The 21,989-nt window shown below is 45.9% G+C and overlaps 1 protein-coding gene across 1 annotated transcript; it reads right to left on the bottom strand.

Annotated features, from left to right (window-relative positions):
* Positions 1-22: 22 nt before the first annotated feature.
* Positions 23-20,776, bottom strand: NGB (neuroglobin). Its single transcript, XM_053283952.1, has 4 exons — positions 20,070-20,776; positions 8,978-9,089; positions 5,326-5,445; positions 23-1,589 (listed from the first exon to the last, which is right to left on the bottom strand). Exons 1-4 carry the CDS (start codon positions 20,384-20,386, stop codon positions 1,443-1,445), a joined length of 696 nt encoding a protein of 231 aa, XP_053139927.1. The 5' UTR covers positions 20,387-20,776; the 3' UTR covers positions 23-1,442.
* Positions 20,777-21,989: the final 1,213 nt, after the last annotated feature.

Genomic DNA, 21,989 nt, shown 5'->3' with positions numbered 1-21,989 from the left:
CAAAGAGGCAAAAAGAGGCAGATTTCCCACAAAAAATACTTTAATGCCACACTAAATCAACCCATGGAAAGACCTCTGTTTTCACACACAAAAGCACATCGTCCTCACACATGAAGGAAATACATACTATGGGGTTGGCAATTGCTTCCACTGGCTGAGCATCACTCATACCGAGTCCCAAAACTATGTAGATTCGCACAGACAATATCAATTAACAGATGCCATCTGGTAAGCCTGACAATCAGTCTTAATGATATGCAAATCACAGCTCTCTTGTGAGTGGCCCAGGAAATAGTTTGTCACTAGCTCTAACTGTGGTAGCTGTGGGACTTTGGTGCTAGCGGGTTGGGCGAGGGACCACAAAAACCCTGTCATTCAGTCACTGTGGATGGTTGTCCCTGACAAGCTAAAGCACACGCACAGAACTAGATCCTACCCTAAGCCTGCCCAGATTTTTCTTATGGGTTATCTGCCCTGGAGTGAAAGCAGCCAAAAGGGAGATATTACGTTAAATGTATATTCATGACACCCAAATTAAAGCACTGAATAAGTTTCCTATTTTCAAGATGGTCCCTACAACAACGAGGGCTAGAAAGTTACTTTAAAACTCAGACAAAAAGCTAAGAGGATTCTATCTGGACAGCACCTGAAGATTGTACAAAAATGCCTTCAAAGGAAAAGGAAGAATGGCAACATATATACATCCCTCCAATTGTCTGGAAACCGATTTTATGCCAGAGACCTTCTCCCTAGCCAGAAGCCGGGATAGATTTTGAAAGCTTTTCTCAGGACAAAATTGCATCTGTTACTAATTCCAATACAAGATTTTATTTTCACGCAAAAGGAACAGCTGCTGCACTGACTCTGAGGGCCTGACTTGCGGCCAAGCACTCCAGCCAGTTACCAGCAGCTCAGATGCACTAAGAGGAGCCTTACAATAGAATTAACCCACTTTCTGATAAGCTACTCTGCTTGGATAATCCCAAGGAAATACCCACACTGTTGATTAACTTCACTGAAAACAATCTCAGGCTCTGTATCCTAAGGGAATGGCTGGTACAATAATCTTTCTGTGCTGACATATCTTTATAAATACTCTCTTTCGATTGGAGGTGGGGAATAAAGAGCCAGACCAGGCTTTTTGGAAGGGAAGCTGCTGCAGTAGACATCTCCGCCAGTCGACATCTTCGCCAGTTACAGTTCCAGCCTGACTCTCCTCTGCCCTCTGCAGACAGACATGTGGAACTGCGACATTGAAATCTGGGAGCATCATCACATCATCACAAGAGAGATGGGGAATGTGAAAGTAAAGGAGAGACAGGGAGAGAGTGCAATCAAGAGATTACTCTGAAATACACGGAGCTGGAAAGGTGAGTTTGCCCTCTTTCTTTAGAGCTGTTCCCAATTAAGGACAGCTAGAGCCAAAGCATCCTGGTCCAACTCTATTCCACCTTTCTGGGAACATCCCAGCCACAGCTCATGGCTTTCACCACAGCACCATACAGCTTGGTCCAGGCCTCACGCACATTCATGCTGAAGGCAGGACCGTGACATTTTTCCAGCATATACAGCAAGGATTCTCCCACAGCCTGAAAACAAAGGGAGAAAGCAGAGTCAGCATTCAAAAGGCAGGAACTTCAAGGCAAGATGTGGCTTATTTACCTCCTGACAGCCCAGGATAACTCCCCTGCCCCAACAACTGCCTACTTCATACAGGTGAAACTCGGAAAATTAGAATATCGTGCAAAAGTCCATTAATTTCAGTAATGCAAATTAAAAGGTGAAACTGATAGATGAGACAGATGCATTACATGCAAAGCGAGATAAGTCAAGCCTTAATTTGTTATAATTGTGATGATCATGGCGTACAGCTCATGAAAACCCCAAATCCACAATCCCAGAAAATTAGAATATTACATGGAACCAAGAAGACAAGGATTGAAGAATAGAACAATATCGGACCTCTGAAAAGTATAAGCATGCATATGTATTCAGTACTTGGTTTGGGCCCCTTTTGCAGCAATTACTGCCTCAATGCGGCGTGGCATGGATGCTATCAGCCTGTGGCACTGATGAGGTATTATGGAAGACCAGGATGCTTCATTAGCGGCCTTCAGCAATTCTGCATTGTTTGGTCTCATGTCTCTCATCCTTCTCTTGGCAATGCCCCATAGATTCTCTATGGGGTCAGGTCAGGAGAGTTTGCTGGCCAATCAAGCACAGTACACTGTATACTTTTCAGAAGTCCGATATTGCTCTATTCTTCAATCCTTGTCTTATTGGTTCCATGCAATATTCTAATTTTCTGAGATTGTGGATTTGGGGTTTTCATGAGCTGTACGCCATGATCATCACAATTATAACAAATTAAGGCTTGACTTATCTCGCTTTGCATGTAATGCGTCTGTCTCATATATCAGTTTCACCTTTTAATTTGCATTAATGAAATTAATGGACTTTTGCACGATATTCTAATTTTCCAAGTTTCACCTGTAGATAGCCCCTCTCTTCTCTCCCAATGATCCAGGGGCAGAATAACTATTCTCGAAGTCTCCAGCCCAATTATCTCAGGAAGTCCACACATGGTTGTCCTCTAAATAGGAAGGGTTTCCATTTTAAGCTCCCACAAATGAATCATAGAATCGTATCACCCCCACCTCCACACAAAAAAGATTATGCTTGTATCAATTATGCTTCTGTTAATATGAACTCTAAGTCCAGCCCAGAAACTAGTCTAGTAAACTGCACTTCTTAAATGCCAATGCCACTGGATCAAACAGAGTGCATTGAGGCAGGTTTAGAGATCCCACTGTTCATCTGCTGTCAAGCAGAAAAACACCCTTCTGCAACTCTGCAGTTATGAGAAAATCCACTCCTTGTCATTAGCAACGTAAGCAGAGATGTAACCAGATGTCAGGTTTGTGAGGTCTACAGGGTTTCACGCTAAACCCCTTAAGTGCACCAACTGGAGCCCGGTACGGATGTGCTCGAAACACAGTTCAGTGTCCGAATCGCAACACAATCCCTTTAGAACAGAGGGCTTCTACAGCCCCTTTAACTCAGAGGAGAGCAGGTCCATCCCTGCTCCTCCTCTGCTCACCACCCTTGTCATACTCACAGAGCCCTTCCCTGCTATCAGCACATGCTGGCAGCACTCTCCCCCAACTGTCCCCACATGGTGCTCTGCCCCAACGGTTCTCACACGGCGCCGGCATGCACATGGCCTCTGTGCAAGCGCGGCGACCATTTGTGTGGTTGACCACACAAATAGTGTGGTTGACCACACAAATAGCTGCCACAAATGCATGGAGGCCATGTGCACAGCGGTGCTGCTTGGGGGAAGCTGTGGGAGATTGCCGCGAGCGTGCACTGATAGCTGTAGGGAGCACCGTGAGGAGGTGGTGAGCAGAAGAGGAGTAGGGATGGACCTGCTCTCCTCTGTGTTAAAGGGGCTGTGGAAGCCCTCCATTTTAAAGGGATTGTGCTGTGATTCGGACACTGATTCACATTTCGGCACATCCCTAGAGCCAGGTGTAAAAAAAATGGCTCAGAAAGGCAGGCATGCCCTAAGGAATAGAGTGCCTCCAAGCACATGTTCAGCTGAAGGATTTGTTTTCAGTCTATCTCACATTTCTTTTAGACAAAAATCCACTTCTGGCTTTCCCCCAAACTTTCTTTGTTTCAGAAGTCCAATTTAGAAGTGTGTGTGCGTGCACGCACTATTGTTACACAACTGGGAGTCAGAAATACTTGCAATTCTACTGCAAATCACTACATGTTCATCCCAATCTGCTTTCTTTCTACTCATGAGATAAGGGGCACCTGCCCTGAATGTGAAGTAGTAGAATTTTCACTTTATTTTACTGAGATTGCACCTTTATTGCACCACCACCACCATACACACACACCAGCAAATCTTGTTACTGTTGCCAGCCAGCCAGCCATACTTTGGGGTAGCACTTAGAGCACCCCTCTACCCAAATCACACTGGATCATGGGCTTATGATCCTAGTACCCACTTTACTCAGCCTAATCAAAAGGACTTCACTCTTGGCTCAAAGAGGGTCGATCGGCACAGGTTATGCTGGCAGTGTGCCTTCAGGACTAATCTATTGAGCCAGACCGAAACCAGGACACGGCTGAGCCTCGCTAACGAGGAATGCCAGTCTATTCAGAACCTACAAAGGCCAGGAGGGATCTCCTCGTCTAAAAGAGATAACAGTGAAGCACTCTTGGGAGTAACTCAGATAAAGCGGCACATTTCCCAAACCCACTCTGAATTAAATTAGCTGGCAAAGACTCAGTGGAGAAGCTTGTTAAAACTACAGATGTGTAATCTTTCCACACCTGGTCTTAAGACAGTCAACCAAGTACAGTCCTATTCACCACATACATCACATTTACATAGCTTCCTCCTGTCTTTGTTAGGCAAGCTACCTTCAGAGTGATATTAAGTTCAAGTGGCAATAGATTTCTTTGTCTTGCATGAAATCTGCCACCCTCTGGGTAAGCAGAATGGCTTGGAAACTGCCTCAGAGCACTTTTCAAGGTATATCTACTTCTAGTTGAAGCACATGGCCTCTAAATCTGTTTGGATCATATCCTGCAGACTCTCATACATGTGAGTTGTAGCCTTTTGCTCCTCACTCCTTTTCTTCACTTTCCTGCCTGGTCCTTGAGAGGAAGCCTTCCTGCCAATGTGCAACGAACACACCAACTTACCTGAGAAGGACAGGCAAACTAATCTCTTGCCTTTCTAAGTCTCCTGGTCGCTTCTCTCTCTTTTCTGCCTCCCCCCCCCCCGCTTCCTAAGCACTTTTCACAGCAAGCCCTAAGCCAAGCTCTGATCAAAGAGCTTTAGCCAACCTGACTTACTCTTTTTTAGGACTTTAGCTAAATTATTTCTAGTAAGATTCATGGTTATAATATCAGCCAAGAGTAATGGCATTGCCTAACTAAACATTTCCCTTCTGTACCCCCATTTTACCCTTAATAAAACCTTTGAACTATATTCTTGTTTCCTCATTTTTCCAATATGCCAAAAGTTGCTAAAATTGATACTGGAATTGAACTGCTCCCCAAGCCAAGCTAATTTTCCCCAAGTCAAGTCAAAAGCATTGTTGAGGTGTCTGGCCAGCATCTCAGGGCAGTTCTGGTAACATTACAAAGTTTAAAACAGCCTTCAAGAGAGCTATAAAGATCTACCTCTTCAGCTTGGCTTTTAATAATATTTAAGTGATTTTTAAGGATTTTTAAATGAGTTGTATGTTAATATTTAAAATGTTTTTATTTTGGGAACTAGCCCAGAATGAAAGAGTACTTTACCGAAAAAGATTCCACCTTCACGCCAACAGCCTGGTGTTTCTTGCCCAGGTTGGCCAGGTATTCTTCCAGACAGTGTAAGTCCTCCAGATGGGTCACAGCTGCATCTATTACCAGCATTACCTACCAGGCAGACAGAATGATGCATAAATTAAGAATTTGATGTGCCCTTATAAGAGAGACCATATTTTTCAAAAAGCCTTCTGCAAATAGTGCAAGGCTTGTGCTGCACACCTCCCCAAGTCCAAAGAGTTCAGCAAAAGCAAAAACAAGCTTGAAGGAAACCTGCAGTGAACCATTTTTTATATTTGTCTGTTACCACAGTTCTGCCATTTAGGGTCTCTTCAGAGATTATGAATTTCTTGGGTAGAAAACATATCTATGTTGTCAAAAGTGTAAGAACTACACCTGTATTGCTATATGGGCTGATCAAAGACATCTCTTTTGCTGCATTTATACACTAGGAAGCTGCAACGGGTTGAGTCTTCCCAATGCATGCACCCATGACTGCACATGCAATCTACATACAGATTGCACAGATACCACCCCACCCACATGTGAAAACATCACCTCCACACATTATATTAGTATTACAACAAGCCATTTATTTTGGTTTATTTGCTATTCAGCCCTCATCACCTTTCTGCCCTTCTAGGAGGGGAGGGCTGACGCTTACTGTGGAGACCCAATGCTAGTTTACTTGGAAGCAAGTCCCATTTATTTCAACAGAACTTGCTTCCCAACAAGCATACTCAGGGTTGCAGTCTTAGGTTTCAAAAGGTTGATATGAATTCAGTAGTGAAACATCCATCACTAGCTCCCCCCCCTCTCTATATATATTCATATTCAACAACAGCAACAAATATTTATATACCACTTTTCAACAAAAGTTTCCAGAACAGTTTACATAGAGGAATAATAAACAAGTAAGATGGATCCCTGTCCCCAAAGGGCTCACAGTCTAAAAAGAAACATAAGATAGACACCAGCAACAGTCACTGGAAGTACAGTGCTGGAGGTGGATAGGGCCAGTTACTCTCCCCCTGCTAAATAAAGAGAATCACATTAAAAAGATACCTCTTTGCCCAGTTAGCAGGGCTGTTTATGTAACAGTAACAGTATTATTGTAAACGGTATTATTGTGAGGATTAGCAATAGAGGTTCCCTGAATCTGGCAACTAAAGGGTGTGGTGAGTTCCCCTCCCCTTTCTTGATTAGTAGTGGAGAGCGTACTCAGAAGGTCTTTAGAATCGTCTGGAGTTGCTCCTGATCTGAGAGAGGGAAAAGGCAGCTTTGAAACACTTTGTTTTATGAACTTGCTTTTGTTGTTGCAGGTAAAGTGAAAGGCGTCTTTCTCTTACAAAAGAAAGGGGGAAAGAGTTTTCTATAAGAGAATGTTAATCTGAATCTAAGAATAAACAGCATTAATCTGAACCTGAGAAATACACAGGGTTGATTGAAGAGTGCATGTAGTTGTAACACACCATTGCTAAAAGAAAATGATGAATGAGTGTTGTAGAACATTATAATTGTTGTAAGCATTTATCAGAAGGTCTTTAGAATCTTCTGGAGTTTGCTTCAACAGCAGGAATCGGAGTTGCTCCTGATCTGAGAGAGGGAAAAGGAGGCTTTGAAACACTTTCCTTTATGGCAGGCTTCCCCAACCTGCAACCCACCAAATGTTGCCAAACTACAAGTCCCATCACCCCCAGCTACAACTTATTGTGGCTGGGATGATGGGAGTTGTAGTTCAGCAACATCTGGAGGGCCGCAGGTTGGGGAAGCCTGCTTTATGGAGTTGCTTCTGTTGTTGCAGCTGGTCTTCAAGGAGGTTTGTGCACCAGTTCAAGACCTTGGACAAGCTAAGGAGCACATTCTATGCCTGTCTAGCTTCCTTGCAGGAGTGGAGCCACCATTGGGTGACAGGGTTCAAAGAACCCGGGCCGCAGCCCCAACCCACACCCTGCATCTGAGGTCAGACATGGGGAGGCGTGGCTTAATGCTCCCTGCATCTGACATCAGATGCAGGGGGCGGGGCGAGGGGGACTGCCACAGCTAAACACAGGCTGCCACTGGCCTCCCTCCGCCACTGCTTCCTTGTCTCTCATATCCTTGAGACCTCACATACAAGTGGTATGAACAGTACAAGAGTACTTATGGGACATTGCTAAAGAGGGAGCCTGGAAGTTTTGTTGTTCTTAACAAGGCACACGCTACCTTGAACAAACAAAGCTATTGTATAATAGCTGTATGAGTATATTGTATACATATGGTTTTGTGATTTGTCCTTTTTGTAAACTTGCATTTGCAATGTATCTCTACTTGTGTGTAGATGAATTCATGTATTTGCATATATACATATGTACTTTGAAACTTTATAATTCAGAAGAAACTTAATGCTTATTAATCATTTAAGTGTGGCAATATAATTTTGCAACCACTGGTGGAATTATACTGTTGTTTAAAAAAAGAGTGATGAGGTGGGGACCCCTGTCTTCCTGAATAAGAGGTTACATTTATATTTATTTTATTATTAATAATAATAATTATTATTAATTTATTATTATTATTATTTATATTTATACAAACTGCTTTTCAAAGTGACTTACAGTTTACATAGAAAAGGTAGTAAGATGGTTCTTGGTCCCAAAAGGGCTCACAATCTAATCCATCCATGATAGCTAAAAATGGAACCTCCATGTTCAATAGTAGTATACTCTGGTTACCAGATCCTGTGGCAAAAAAATAAGAGACTTCTGTCTCCAGCATGCCCTGCTGCTTGTAAGCTTTCCATGGGCATCTCTACCTAGCCACAGTTGGAGACATGCTAAATTAGTTGCCCTTTGGTCTAACCCAGCAAGGCTACTTTCATCTGTACTCTTCTGTACCCCTGCAGCCTTCCTAGTTTCCATCCTTTCTTAACCCACCCTTGGTACTACCTTCCACTTGTCCTTCCTGCTTGCTTCTATCACATTGGTGAGTAGACTTATTCATTTCCATGAGACTGAACTCCTGCCTAATTTAATTAAGTTAACAGACTTAGTTAGCCTTTTAAAATAATATATAAAGCTTTTCTAAGAATCTGCACAAAGACCAAGATGGAGCCACACATTTTTTAAAAAATCTGCTCCTAGGTGATTGTTATAGTTACCCATTAGACCAAAGTGAGCCTACAGTTGCCATAAAAGTAGTTTATCTGGTGAGAATATATAATAGCCAGCAGTATGTGATCAATGAATAATCCCCACTCCACGTGGCTAAATCACCATTTGTAATAATTTTACTGTGAATTCAGATACTTTGGGCTGAGTGATAATTCCTAATGAACAGAACACTCAAAACAGAACATGACACAAAAGTATTGAGGCATATTGAATTGGCTGATTGCATTTGTATCCCCACATACTTCCAAGAAGCTCAAGGCAACATACCTAGTTCTACCTCCTCACAACAGTCTTGTGAGGTAGGTTAGGCTGAGAGTTGTAGACTAACCCAAGGTCATCCAGGAAGCTTCATGGCTGGCAGGGATTTGAATCCTGATCTCCCTGGTCCAGCACTCTTAACACCATGCCATTTGCTGACAAGGTTCAACCAAGTGGGACAATCTGTTCTATAATTCATGGTAAATTCAGATGAATTTCTTGACATCTCTCACCTTCTTAATGTGTTCCAGGAACTCGGGTGATGAGAGGCACTCCTGAGGGGTAGAGAATGTTCTGCAGTTGTACTGGAAGAGTGGCAAGAGACCAGGGTCCAAATCAAAAAGCCTGAAACACAAGATATACACCCAACAAAGATTTGACCTCCATATACTTTGAATGGCAAGATTTCTTCACCATACTATCAACCATTCCAGTTCATCCCAGGAGCTGCCTCTCCCATCCCAACTTCTCCTGGAGAGGCTCAACCCACAGGACCCCAAAAAGCAGACACAAAAAGAGAGAGGGCTATCCCACTGGAAGGAGGATCCCTTCTCTCCCTGATACAACTCGGCCTTTATCTCCCTTCATGTCCAGGCTGCTGTTGGGGAAACAAACCACAAAAAGATGGAATGGAAGACTAAGCATCCTTCTTCTCCCTGGCATAGCTCAGCCTGGTGTTTAACATTTGCTTTGCCTTTGGGCAGATATATATATCGGGCACAGATGGAGTCCAGCAGAGCCTCTCCTTTGTATTGAGGCAATGCAACTCTCCACATTTCCTCCCCTTCTGTCTTTGTCATGCTGGACTTCCCTCATAGAGGGGAGGAGGGTGCATAAGGATTTAAAAAGAGCCCTACTGGATCAGGCCAAGGCCAAACTAATCCAGCATCTTGTTTTCCTCAGTGGCCAACCGGATGCCTCTGGGATGCCCAGCAGGACAAAATGGAGGCCATACCCCTCTCCTACCATTGCCCCCTGCAGCTGGTATTTAACGGCATCCTGTCCTTGAACCTGGAGAGACCATATTAGCCATCAAGACTCCTTCCCCCAGCATTCCTCTTGTGCCTACTGTTAATGGAACTGCTCCCGGTGAATTGGCGGGGACTCTGAGCTACATTTTAGGCTGGGAGGCAGGGTTAGCTACAGGGGCATAGCAAGGTTGGAGTGGGCCCAGAGACAAGATTTTAAATGGCCACCCTGAAGTGCTTAAATGAGGCTGAATATATTCACATAGGTGAATATATATATGCACCTATGTGCCACAATAGAACATCATCCTAAATTTTTTTTTTAAAGGTTTTGTAAATTGTGGACGATGCAAGTCATTTAATGGTCCTAGAGAAAGACATGCTGTTCCGGTAGCTCTAGGTCTTAACACTCACATCAATTTCAGAGGATGAATACAACTGAAGGAAGCCCAGGCGGGTGTGTAGCTGGGGGAGTCTGTCATGTGACTTGCCTCTGGGGGGGCCCCCAAGGCAGTGGGCCCCCAGACAACTGTCTCTCCTTGCCCTATTATAGTTACGCCCCTGGTTAGCTAGCTTGGAATGGAGCAGTCCCACCTTCAGAATAAGTTTGTTCAAAGCCTCAGTCACAGAAAGAACTGAATGGAGAGGTTAAAGTTCAAAATAAAATGAGGTTTATTGAAGGGGTTTGGGGGTACAGGAAGATGAAATAATGGTTAAATGAGCAACTATGTTAAACTAATAAGACTAGCAAGACCAACAAGGTACAAAAGACTATGTTGCCACTCACCAAGAGGCAATTTGGCTTGAGTTTCTGAATTAAGTTCGCTCAGGGCTGATGAGCAAAACAGGCAGTTTTGGATTTTAGGAGAAATGAGGGGAAAGGGAAGCAGAGTGTTGAGAAAAGGGGTTATATACTACCTCGCTCCTTCCCAGAGGGATGTTTGATCCCTTACAGCTCGGTCATTACTGAGAGGCTTCTCTCCCCTGAGGCAGGCGGGAGAAGGAACCCAAGAACCAGGCAGAGGTCCGGGAGCCAGGGAAATCCAAAAATGGACCAGAATCTCACATCCAAGAGTGCGGCTCAGACCGGGTTAGGAAAAGGACCGGTCTGGAGGCGAAAGGTAAAGCAGGAGTGAAGGCAGGGCAAAATGGAGGTGCATGTGCCAAGATGTAGGGAAAAGATGGTAGGTCTGAGGAAGAACCACCTGGTGGATCTGAGGTAGAGCTACAAGTGACACAAGGGTCACTGGAGACCCAGGAGAGACACGGATTGATGGTGCCTTGATCTCTTTTAGGAAAATGCTTATAGGAAAATGCAGCATGCTGTTCGCACCTTGCAAAGGTGGACAATAGGGACAGAGGACAGGACGCAGCATTGTTCTATTCAAAAGTGAGGAGTGGAACTCTTTTTGGACAAAGGCTAGGGAACGTCTGAAAGACCTGTGTAGGAAGAAGCAAAATGGAGGCATCAACTATTATCTCTCGTGTCTTTTTTAGAATATCTGGGGGTGGCTAAAATGTACACAAGCTCACTTCCCCTGCCTTGAGCCATCCATTAATATACCCCATAGCAAAAGAGATGACCTGTTACTTTCTTATCACTCCTTCCTGAGGAGCTCCTATCTTGATCTGATCCGATGTCCCAACCTAGGGAGAATACTTGGCTGATTCTTTAAAAGAATAGCTCTTGGTTCAATCAGGTCCAGTGCAGCTTCCCACCTGTAAACACCAGCGGGTGACAGCACAGGGAGGTCCTCCTGCAGGCCTGTGCTTCGAACCTGACCGAAGAGTTCCTTCTCCCAGGCTACATGCCAAAGTGACATACCCTTTGAGTTAGCTACAGGAGGAACAAAATATAGATCTCATGGTCCCATAAGATCCAGAGTGCAAACACTGGTAACTACAGGCTTGTAGTTCCAAATATAGAGGGGTGCTCCTTGGGGGAGCCCCCCAAACAGGCTCTCTTTCTCTGTAACACTACTTATCCTCTCTCCTTTGAATCATTCCATTCTCCCAGCTGTAGCTTCCCTTTCGATTCTATCTCTTTCTTCACAGAGCCTGTGCCATTACTGCCGCCGCCTCTACTGCCTCCCTCTCCCCTCAGTCGTCCATCTATCCTCAGGAACAAGGACACCCACCAGCACCAGGCTGCTGGGCAGCTAGCTGAGACCTGGAATGATGGACCAACCCAAAGCCAGATCAAGGAGGCCTCTCCTTCTAGGGGACTCTTCTGGCAAGCCATGGCCTCTCCACCTCTCCAAGCTGACTGTGTACACCACTCCCAACCCAAAAGCCAGCTTCAGGAGAGGGAGTGGGAGAGGGGGAGAGAGGCAATGGGGTTACATAGGAAGCTGTCATATGCCAAGCAGAGGCGGATTAACGTAGTAGCAAATGTAGCATTTGCTACGGGCCCCACGTTTTTGAGGGCCCCGCACACCCAGCTTCCAATTGGGAATTAAAGTTAAAACTTTACTTGTTTTATTTGGTCCATGTTAGATAAAATATCCCTTTTCTGCTAAATGTGCATTTTAAGAGAAGACCCAGCGCAGCATCTGTCCAGTGGCTGTTGCTGGTGCCTACCACATTTTTCTTTTTAGAGTGTGAGCCCTTTGGAGACAGAGAAGCATCTATCCACTCTTTATTTTTCTATGTAAACCACTTTGAGAATTTTGATCGAAAAACGGTATATAAATGTTCACTGTTGTAGTAAGTGTGAGTTTGTGGCTTGGTCTCCCATACTCCAAAATATAGCAAATGAAAAAAGTGAATCACTTTACTATGCAAGTAAATATTTTACGCTTTAATATTCATGTGCATTAAAAAAAAAATTTAGGGCCCCTTTATAACATATGCTACAGGCCCCACACTAGCTTAATCCGGCCCTGATGCCAAGTCAGACTGTTGATTCAGCTTGCTCAGTACTGTCTACACCACCAACAGCTCTCCAGGCTTTCAGATGGTATTTCCTGCCCTTGCCTGGAGACGCCAGGGACTGAACCTGGAGCCTTCTGCCTCCAAAGCAGAGGCTTTTCCACTGAGCTACAAGGGACTGTTTCTCTATCATGCTCTAGCATCACACTACCAGAGCAGGGCAGGGACAAGACACTGGGAACTGGCAAGAGAGAGATCATATAATTAAGGGATAAAGACTTGAAGAGGAGAACGAGAAATGGGAGAAAAGATACAGGGACAAAATGTTTTGTGATTGCCAACACCGAGCCACCTTCTAAAAAGCTGAGAACACAGTTCAACACAGGGTGGCCAACCTGAGGCTGTCTGACTGTTGTTGGACTACAACTCCCATCATCCCTAGCCACAATTATTGCAGCTAGGAATGATGGGAACTGTAGTCCAGCAACAGCCAGACAGCCTCAGGTTGACTGCCTCTGCTTTAGTACACTTAATTTAGCACAGGCATTTAACAGTGCTAAATGAGAGGAGAGCTGGTCTTGTGGCAGCAAGCATGACTTGTCCTCTTAGCTAAGCAGGGTCTGCTTTGGTTGCATATGAATGGGAGACTAGAAGTATGAGCACTGGAAGATATTCCCCTCAGGGGATGGAGCCGCTCTGGGAAGAGCAGAAGGTTCCATGTTCCCTCCCTGGCATCTCCAAGATAGGGCTGAGAGAGATTCCTGCCTGCAACCTTTGAGAAGCTGCTGCCAGTCTGTGAAGACAATATTGAGCTAGATAGGCCAATGGTCTGACTCAGTATATGGCAGCTTCCTATGTAACAGTCTCCCTTGCATAAGGTGCCCGCCACCACAAGTTTCAAGTGTCTTCAACTCTCTTCACAATCATGATTAGATTTGCTGCTTTTTTTCTACATTCCTTCCAGAAAGCTCAGTGTTCCCATCCATGTCTCCTCATACCAAAATACTCACAATGTTCAATGTAGCGTTCAAAAAATGATCATCAACGTCGACATACACAGACATTAGCAAGCCCGTCTTCTGTGACACAGCCCAAATTCACATTAGCTTTACGCTGACAGGTTGCATTTTATGCAGACATGTCAGCCAGAGTGCCCTCTTGACCATGTCTCTCTCTTTTTAGTCACCCCTTAGACTGATCGGCTAACTCTTCCATTTTTCTATTTATATTGCTAATCTCCTCCCTGACGTTAAGGGTGCCACAGGGGTATGCAACCTTGTCTCTCCAGTTGTTGTTGAACTACAGCTTCCATCATCCCCAGCCACAGTGGCTGGGGATGATGGGAGCGGTAGTTCAACAGCTGGAGAGACAAGGTTGCCTGCTCCAGGCATACCCACACGCTGCCTGAATTTGGTCACTGTTTAAATGGCTTTAAAAGCAGGATAGACAAATCCATGGAGGATATCAACGACTATTAGTCCTTACAGTTACATATATGCAGCTCCACTTTCAAAGACCAAATGCCACTGAAGACCAGTTGCTGGGGAGCAGCAGTGGGAGAGGATTGTTGCCTTCGCAATCCACTTGTGGACTTCTCCGTGGCATTCTAGTTAGCCACTCTGGGAAGCAGTACTAGAAGGACTGTTGATTTGATCCAATAGGGCTCCTCTTATATTCTAAAGGTAAAGTGTGCTGTCAAGTCGGTTTCGACTCCTGGCGACCACAGAGCCCTGTGGTTTACTTTTGGTAGAATACAGGAGGGGTTTACCATTGCCTCCTCCCACGCAGTATGAGATGATGCCTTTCAGCATCTTCCTATATTGCTGCTGCAATATAGTATAGTACCAGAGGGGATTCAAACCGGTAATCTTCTGCTTCTACTCCCAGCTAAATCCTATGCATCATATATAGACGTTATCTTTATCCCCAGAAACTGGTATTAATAATGCTTACCGTATTTACCTGAATAGAGGATGACTCTGAATTGATGACACACACACCTCACCCGCTTAATACATACATGTTAAATACAGATTGTATCTGTATTTACTTGAAAGGAGGAGAACTCTGAATTTAAAAATAACACCACCCCATTCCAAACATCAAAAAACTTGGGGGGGGGGAGAACCTCTTCTTAGATTCAGGTAAATATGGTAGTATGTGCATCCAGACTAAGTTACTCAATTGTACTACTCAGGAGTTAACTAGAGGGCTAAATTTCAATAGGTGTGCTCAGGAGTAAATTTAGTCTAGATGGTGCCCATTATTTCAGTAATGTTTGCAGTAATCAGTAGGATCGGCCAGTGTTATATTGCAGTTGGAGAGCTGAGTAGCTTGCGTAGGGCTACCTCATAAATTCAAGGTGGGGAGGAGGTCTGAACTGGTCACTTTCCAGCATACACCTTCAGCCATCACACCACACTAGCTTTAAGATTATTCAGAGGTATGCTGTCTCTAAACATGGAGGCTTCATTCTGGCTATCGTAGATAATAACCACTAGGGGTATTATCAGCCAGCTTGGCTCAAAAGCTCGAGCTCGAAGCAAACTGGCTCCCAAAAGGATGAGGCCAGTCTGAGCTGAGCCTGGTTCGAATGTGGCTTGATGCCATTTCATGGTGAGTGATTGGTGGTGGCCATTTTGTGACACAATATGTCACTTTTCTCTGTTGGCTGTCCTGATTGGCCAGCGGTATCCTCTGCTCCGGGTGGCTTGCCATCGTGCCACTCAGAGTTGTTGTGGCAACTATGACCTCATTGGCTGGGAGGAGGATTTTTTCCCCCTGGGTTCTTTTCAGTGTGAATCCACAGTGTGGATTCTCAGTTGTGAAATAACTTCTTCATCGGGATTCCCTATGAAAAGAAGTTAACAACTGAGAATCTACAATACATAAAAATTCCTAAAATAATAATAATAAGCTGAGTGCCCTACTGCCTTGCAGGTTGGGTGGTAGTTGGCACCCATGGGGCCCTAACACCCAATCCATTTTGGTGTCCCTAGTGCTACCCACAGGGAATCATGGGCCGGCTCAAATCCCATTACTCCCTATGGCCGAACCTTTACAACCAGCTCGAGCATGGTTTGAGCTCAAGCTGAACCACAGGTCAGCTCAAAAGGAACCAGTACTCAAGGCGGGGGACCCGGCTCGAGCCCAGTTCAAACTCGAGCTGAACCAGGGAAACTGGTTTTGAGCACATCTCTAACAGCCACTGACAGAACTCTTCTTTGTGAATGTGCCCAATTAATTTTAAAGATGTCTATACTATTGCCCACTACAATATCCTGAAAATAATTTGGTGCAATCCACAGAGAGGGTCTCTGGATCCAACAGGCAGCATAGCACCAGTCCCAGTCCGGAGGCCTGGCCTTTTTTTCCCTCCCTGATAAAACATGTCTGTGAGCACAGCTTTCTGTCCTTTTATCAGTAAAAGATAAAATTGTGCCATTGAGCCGGTGTCAACTCCTGGTGACCACAGAGCCCTGTGGTTTTCTTTGGCTGAATACAGGAGGGGTTTACCAGTGCCATTTCCCGCGCAGTATGAGATGATGCCTTTCAGCACCTTCCTATATCACTGCTGCCCAATATGGGTGTTTATCAGTAACTGACCCAGAAAAGGGTTAATCTCTTCTTGCTTTTCTCTGCCAAGTGTCCTTAAGAAGAGGACTTGTCAAAAGCTCTCTTAAAAATAAATCAAAACTGATGTATGCCACATTCACCTGATCACCCCATTTACAGGTTTGTTGACACGCTCAGCTCATTGAAAAGGGTTAGTCAAGCACAGCATCTCTCTTTAGCAACTCCATGACAACTCTTCTTGAGCAAGTCTTATTATTCTGTATGCATTTTTAAAAATCTAGCCGGATTAATGCTTTCCTACCATTTTACATGATATGGTGTTGTCTGCCAAGGTTATAATTTCCTGAATCCTCCTCTAGATCCTATTTTTAAAACTGGTGCTCTGCTGGCCATTTTCCAGTCTGCTGAAAAAGTTAGCTGACTTTACAAGTTATGTGGTTTAGTTAACAGTTCAACAGTTTCATATTTGAGATTTTGAAGAATCTAGGTTAATGCAATCCATCACCGGTGACACTGCTTTCTTTTAGTTCTGAAACTTTGTGGAAACATTTAAGCATCCCACTGATAAACCCCCTATCCTCACCTCGCAACAGGCTGTTACTCTGTTTATCCCTAAGAAACAAGGTTATCATTATTACTACTTATATACCATGTTTCAGCAACAACAAAATTCTCAAAGTGGTTTACATAGCAGATGGAATGAAAAACATGAGGAAAATAATTAAGCTGCCTTCTGATTCAGACCATAGATCCATGTGGCTCAACACTGACTGGCAGCAGCTCTCCAGAGTTTCAGACAGGAGTGTTTCCCAGGCCTGGAGATGCCAGGGATTAGACTTTGGATTTTCTGCATGCAAAGAAGCTGCTCTACCACTAACCTAGGGACACATCCCATGACAAAATAGTTCTCGGTCCCAAAGGGGCTCACAATCCAAAAAGAAATATAAAGTCGACACCAGCAACAACCACTGAAGGGATGCTGTGCTGGGGTTGGATAGGGACAGCTGCTCTCCCCTGCTAAACATAAAAGAGCCACCACCTTGAAAAGGTGCCTCTTTGCCCAGTTAGCAGGAGAGAGAGAGAGTATACATATGTGTGTGTGTGTGTGTGTGTGTGTTTATTTATTTATTTATTTATTTATTTAATGCAGGCCTGCTCAACGTTGGTCCCCCCCTGCTGTTTTTGGACTACAATTCCCATAATCCCAAGCAACAGTGGCCAATAGCCAGAAATTATGAGAACTGTAGGCCAACATCTGCAGGAGGGCCGGAGTTGAGCAGCCCCGATTTAATGGATCTATCCAAGCCTTATCTATTCTGTATCACCCATTTGATCATGCAGTTTAGCCATTCAAGCATGGGAGCTGGAGGAGACAGTTGTTGGCGTGGCTTCTTGAAAACCTAAGTCTTGCTTAGCCCAGAACTTTGACAACATGTCTTGCATTTCCTGGGGACTGTCACCACCCACTACACAAATGAGCAGCAAGTTAAGTAGTCCTGCTCCATATTCTTACTCTCCCCACACTCCCCTTAATCCATATTGAGCAAGCCATTCCGACAGCCCTCAGTTCTCCCATCTATAAAAAGTCTAAGCTACCTCGCAGGGTTGTTGTGAGGATAAGCATAACGATATACACTGCTCTGGGCTCTCCGGAGGAAGAGTGGGATATAAATGTAAAAATAAATAAAATGGGCAACTCGGGGTTGTTGCAGACAAATAAGGATTGGAAACTATCTCCAGCTGATTGGAAAGCTCTGCATGAATGGGGTAATAAGAGAGGTGATTTTACAGGCTGACAGTTTTCCAGAGGCTCTGCCCCATCTGCTTCTTCCTGCCTCCTTCCACTCCTTCCCTTCGGGCTTAATGGAATGTGCTGGGTGTTCAGCTGTGCTCTCACATGCACCATCTCCTCTGCCCTGGGACTGATCCCGGAATTAATTGAGCCTCTCCCCCAAGGGCCAGGCCTGGGCTCAGCTCTGGCGATTGCCATGTCACAAGCAATTAGGGAGCCGCTCTGATACACTTTGCAGAGCTGAGCGGGAGGACCGTGACGCTGCTCCCAGGATGGGAGAGAACAGGAGCCCTGCAACATGGAAATCGGAGGGGAGAGAAGAGCCCGCCTGTGGCACCGGGTCTACCAGAGAAGAGAAGAGCCTTCTCGACCAGATGGTTGGGCATTGCTCTTCAGCAGGGTTGCATACAAGGAGCTCATCAAGCCCAAGCCCAGGCATGCCAGCTCAGAAGTAAGTGCTGAGTACTGTGGGGCTTACTCCCAAGGAAGTGTGCCTAGGACTGCAGCCTTGGCCCCACAAACTCCATTCACTGTCCAGGTGCAGTCAGTGCCGAAAATTCCTAAAAGAAAAGGTCCTGTGAAGAAGTCATCTGTTTTGCCCCAAGAGCCTTAACTACTGATCTCAGATGTGAACGAACTGGTTGCAGTAACTTAAAGTTGTGCTGTTGAGTAGGTGTCGACTGCTGGTGCCCACAGAGCCCTGTGGTTGTCTTTGATAGAATACAGGAGGAGTTTACCATTGCCATCTCCCACGCAGTATGAGATTATGCCTTTCAGCATCTTCCTATATTGCTGCTGCCCGATATAGATGTTTCCCATAGACTGGGAAACGTACCAGCGGGGATTTGAACTGGCAACCTCTTGCTCCCTAGGCAAGTTACTTCCCTGCTGTGCCATTAGGTGGCTTGCAGCAACTTAGTCCTCACGAAAAGAAAAGGCCTTCTGCATATGCTCAGTAGCCCTTCCTGTGTTCCAGGGATAATCTGGGGCACTGAAAACAAAAGCCAGCACTAAGCTCACATAAGCCCTTGTTCAAACTATTCTATGAAGCATGTGGGGAGGAAACAATATAATAAAGAAAGTGCCTTTCCCTCTCCATGGAGTAACCTCGGGATGAGAGTATAGGAGCACAGGAAGCAGACTTCTACCAAGTCAGACCCTTAGTCTATCTAACTCAGTGTTGTCTACACTGACTGGCAGCGTCTGCTTTCAAGGTTTCAGGCAGGAGTCTCTTCCAGCCCTGCTACCTGGAGATGTCAGGGATTGAACCTGGGACCTTCTGCATGGAAAGCAGATGATCTACCGCTCAGCTTCCACCATTCCCTGGAGAACAGCATTCAGCTCGGAGTGATGTGCAGCTTCCTTCCAGGCAGTCCAGACATGTCTCTCTCCAGTCGCCTTGGGTGCATCATTTGAAGATAACAGACGATGTACATGTTTTCGACACATTTTCGGAACGAGAATCATTTGGCTGGCTTCACACGTAATTTCCCTGCATCAAAAGCACGTTCATGGCGGAAGTAGAATGCAACTTCTGTAACCATCAAAAACGTGCACCGAACGACTCCGATAAACATTCAGGGAAGAAGTGACTGGCCACGCCTTTCCAGCATGCGCGTGTGTAAGCCACAAAATACACGTGTGCACCGATACGCATGATGATCTGCGAGCTTTTTTCTCCCCCGTACAGACGTGCCTTCCGGGTAAGAAAAGCGGTAACGTGTGCAGCAAACTGAATCCCTGCCTAAAGAAGGAGCTGGTTCGCAACCTTCAAATCCTAACTTTTAGACTACAAGAATATGGAGCATTAGGATCAGGACGGAAGAGGGGGGAAGTTCCTCATCGGAGCCTTCCGAGCTGCGATCAGAAGTTGATCCAGGGTCAAATGCCCTGATTTTCCTCCGAGGACCGTCCGGTGGGTCCTCCTAACCCCAGTTTATTTCGATTTTTCCAGGTCCGTCCATGACGGCGGCCCCACCACCCCAGCTCCATCGCTTCTTGGGTTTTGGCTCCAGCCAGCAGCCGCCCTCAAGGAAGGGCTGGGCGTCCGGCCTTGCACGTGCTTCCCCCCGCCAGCCCTCCTCTGCCCGGCCCGCCGCAATCCTTCCCTCTCCTTACCTAGTAAACAGGACGATGCCGTGCTCCAGCGGGCTGGCGCTCACTCCCTGCCAGCTCTCGCGAATCAGCTTCTGCTCCGTGCTGGACAGTCCCTCGCTCTCCATTTTACCGGAGATCTGAGCGAGCTGCGCCGCCTCCTCCTCCTCCGCCGCCTGGGCAACCCCAACTCCGCTTGCTTCCTGGCAGAGTCGCGGCGAGGCTCGCTCTGCTGCGCTCGGAGGAGTAACAGGTGGCCCTGATCGCGGGACCACCCCAGGCGGGCAGTCGCTCGCTCGCTGCGCGCCGCGGCGCTTCTGGTTCTCCTCGCAACTTTGCATTCACATCGCGGGGAGGGAGCGCTGCCCCACGCCCTCCTTGGCTTCGCTTCGCTTCTTTTTAGGGGGCCGCTTGGTTGGGCTTGGACAGATCTGCTGCTGCCCTGCCCCGAGAAGGAGCCCGGCCCCCCTGAAAGAAAGTCATGCTGCCGTTTCTCCGGGCCACAGAGAGAGAGAGAGCGGGGTCCCGGCTTTCTCTCCCCCCCGCCCGCCCCAGCTCTTCTTCCCCAGCCCGATCTCCGAGAGACAACTCTAGTCTGCCCCTCTCTCGCCCAAGCAGGCGCAAGGATCCATCCAAGTGCCTCTCCCCTGAGCAGTGGTGGCACCTTCCCAATCCCAGCTTCCTACAGTAGGAAGCACATTGGCACAGGAGCTCTTAAAGCAACAGTGCCCTCTTTCCCACCACATCACAGGATTCGCGCAGGATTGTGAGGATCTGTCCAGCGAGCTCGTGTTCTCTTACACGAGCCCAATACGTGTTGCACTTGGGATTCCAGAGTTTTGTTCTGTGCCTTTAACAACTATAACCGGCAGGTGAAGCTTTCTCTATCACTGCACCTCTCTTTGAAAGGTCTGTTCACACGTTAAGCTTCCATAAGTGTAAACCGTACAATTTGGTATATGCCACAAAGGAATGAAGGCTAGAATCCTGCACACACTTACTTGGGAGCAAGCCCCATATAAGTCAATAGGACATACTTCCAAGCAAATATGCTTAACAAGAGGCTACACCGCACACAGAACATAGGAACACCTTATACTTAAGACTATTGGTCCATCTAGCTCAGTATTGTCTACACTGACTGGCAGCTGCTCACTAACGCAGGAGTACGTCCCAGCCCTACCTGGAGATGCCAGGGAGTGAACCTGGGACCTTCTGCATGCAAGTATGCAGTTACTCTTCCACTGAGCTATGGACCCATCTCCTAAGGGGAATATCTTACAGCCCTCACAAGTATTCACCCATCCAAATGCAAACCAAAGTAGTGCCTGCTTAGCCAAAGCAGTGCCTGCTTAGCCATTCATGCTTGCTACCACAAGACCAGCTCTCCTCCCTCTGAGAAGTTTGAGACTCTGCAAATTTTGCAAGCTTAAAACTGGAGTGAAAGTTTTCTTCCCAAAATTCCACATTACATTGTGGAATAGTACATTCATTATCTATGCAGCACATTACAATATGTGGAGAAACAAAACAGTGCCTTGAACCTTTTATTCAAAGTTCTACAGGTTATGTAGGTACTAACTGCAAAAAATGATCTTCCCTCATTGACATAAGAACATAAGAACAGCCCTGCTGGATAGGGCCCAAGGCCCATCTAGTCCAGCATCCCGTTTCATACAGTGGCCCACCAGATGCCACTGGAAGCCTACAGGCAGTCATTGAGGGCATGCCCTTTCTCCTGCTGTTACTCCCCTGCAACTGGTACTCAGAGGCATCCTCCCTTTGAGGCTGGAGGTGGCCCTCTGACTAGTAGCCATTCATAGACCTCTCCTCCATGAAGTTATCCTAGCCCCTCTTAAAGCCATCCAGGTTGTTGGCTGTCACCATGTCTTGTGGCAGATAATTCCACAAGTTGATTATGCGTTGTGTGAAAAAATACTTCTG

Source organism: Hemicordylus capensis, chromosome 1 (genome assembly GCF_027244095.1).
Source record: "Hemicordylus capensis ecotype Gifberg chromosome 1, rHemCap1.1.pri, whole genome shotgun sequence".
NCBI classification, from domain to species: Eukaryota; Metazoa; Chordata; class Lepidosauria; order Squamata; family Cordylidae; genus Hemicordylus; species Hemicordylus capensis.
This window is presented reverse-complemented; position numbering and strand designations above follow the sequence as displayed.

Coding starts and splice junctions, on each gene's coding strand:
- NGB (XM_053283952.1), bottom strand. CDS start 20,386: ATGCAAAGTTGCGAGGAGAACCAGAAGCGCCGCGGCGCGCAGCGAGCG. Junction 9,090..20,069: donor GGCATCGTCCTGTTTACTAG/GTAAGGAGAGGG, acceptor CTTGTGTTTCAG/GCTTTTTGATTTGGACCCTG. Junction 5,446..8,977: donor TCCTGGAACACATTAAGAAG/GTGAGAGATGTC, acceptor TCTGCCTGGTAG/GTAATGCTGGTAATAGATGC.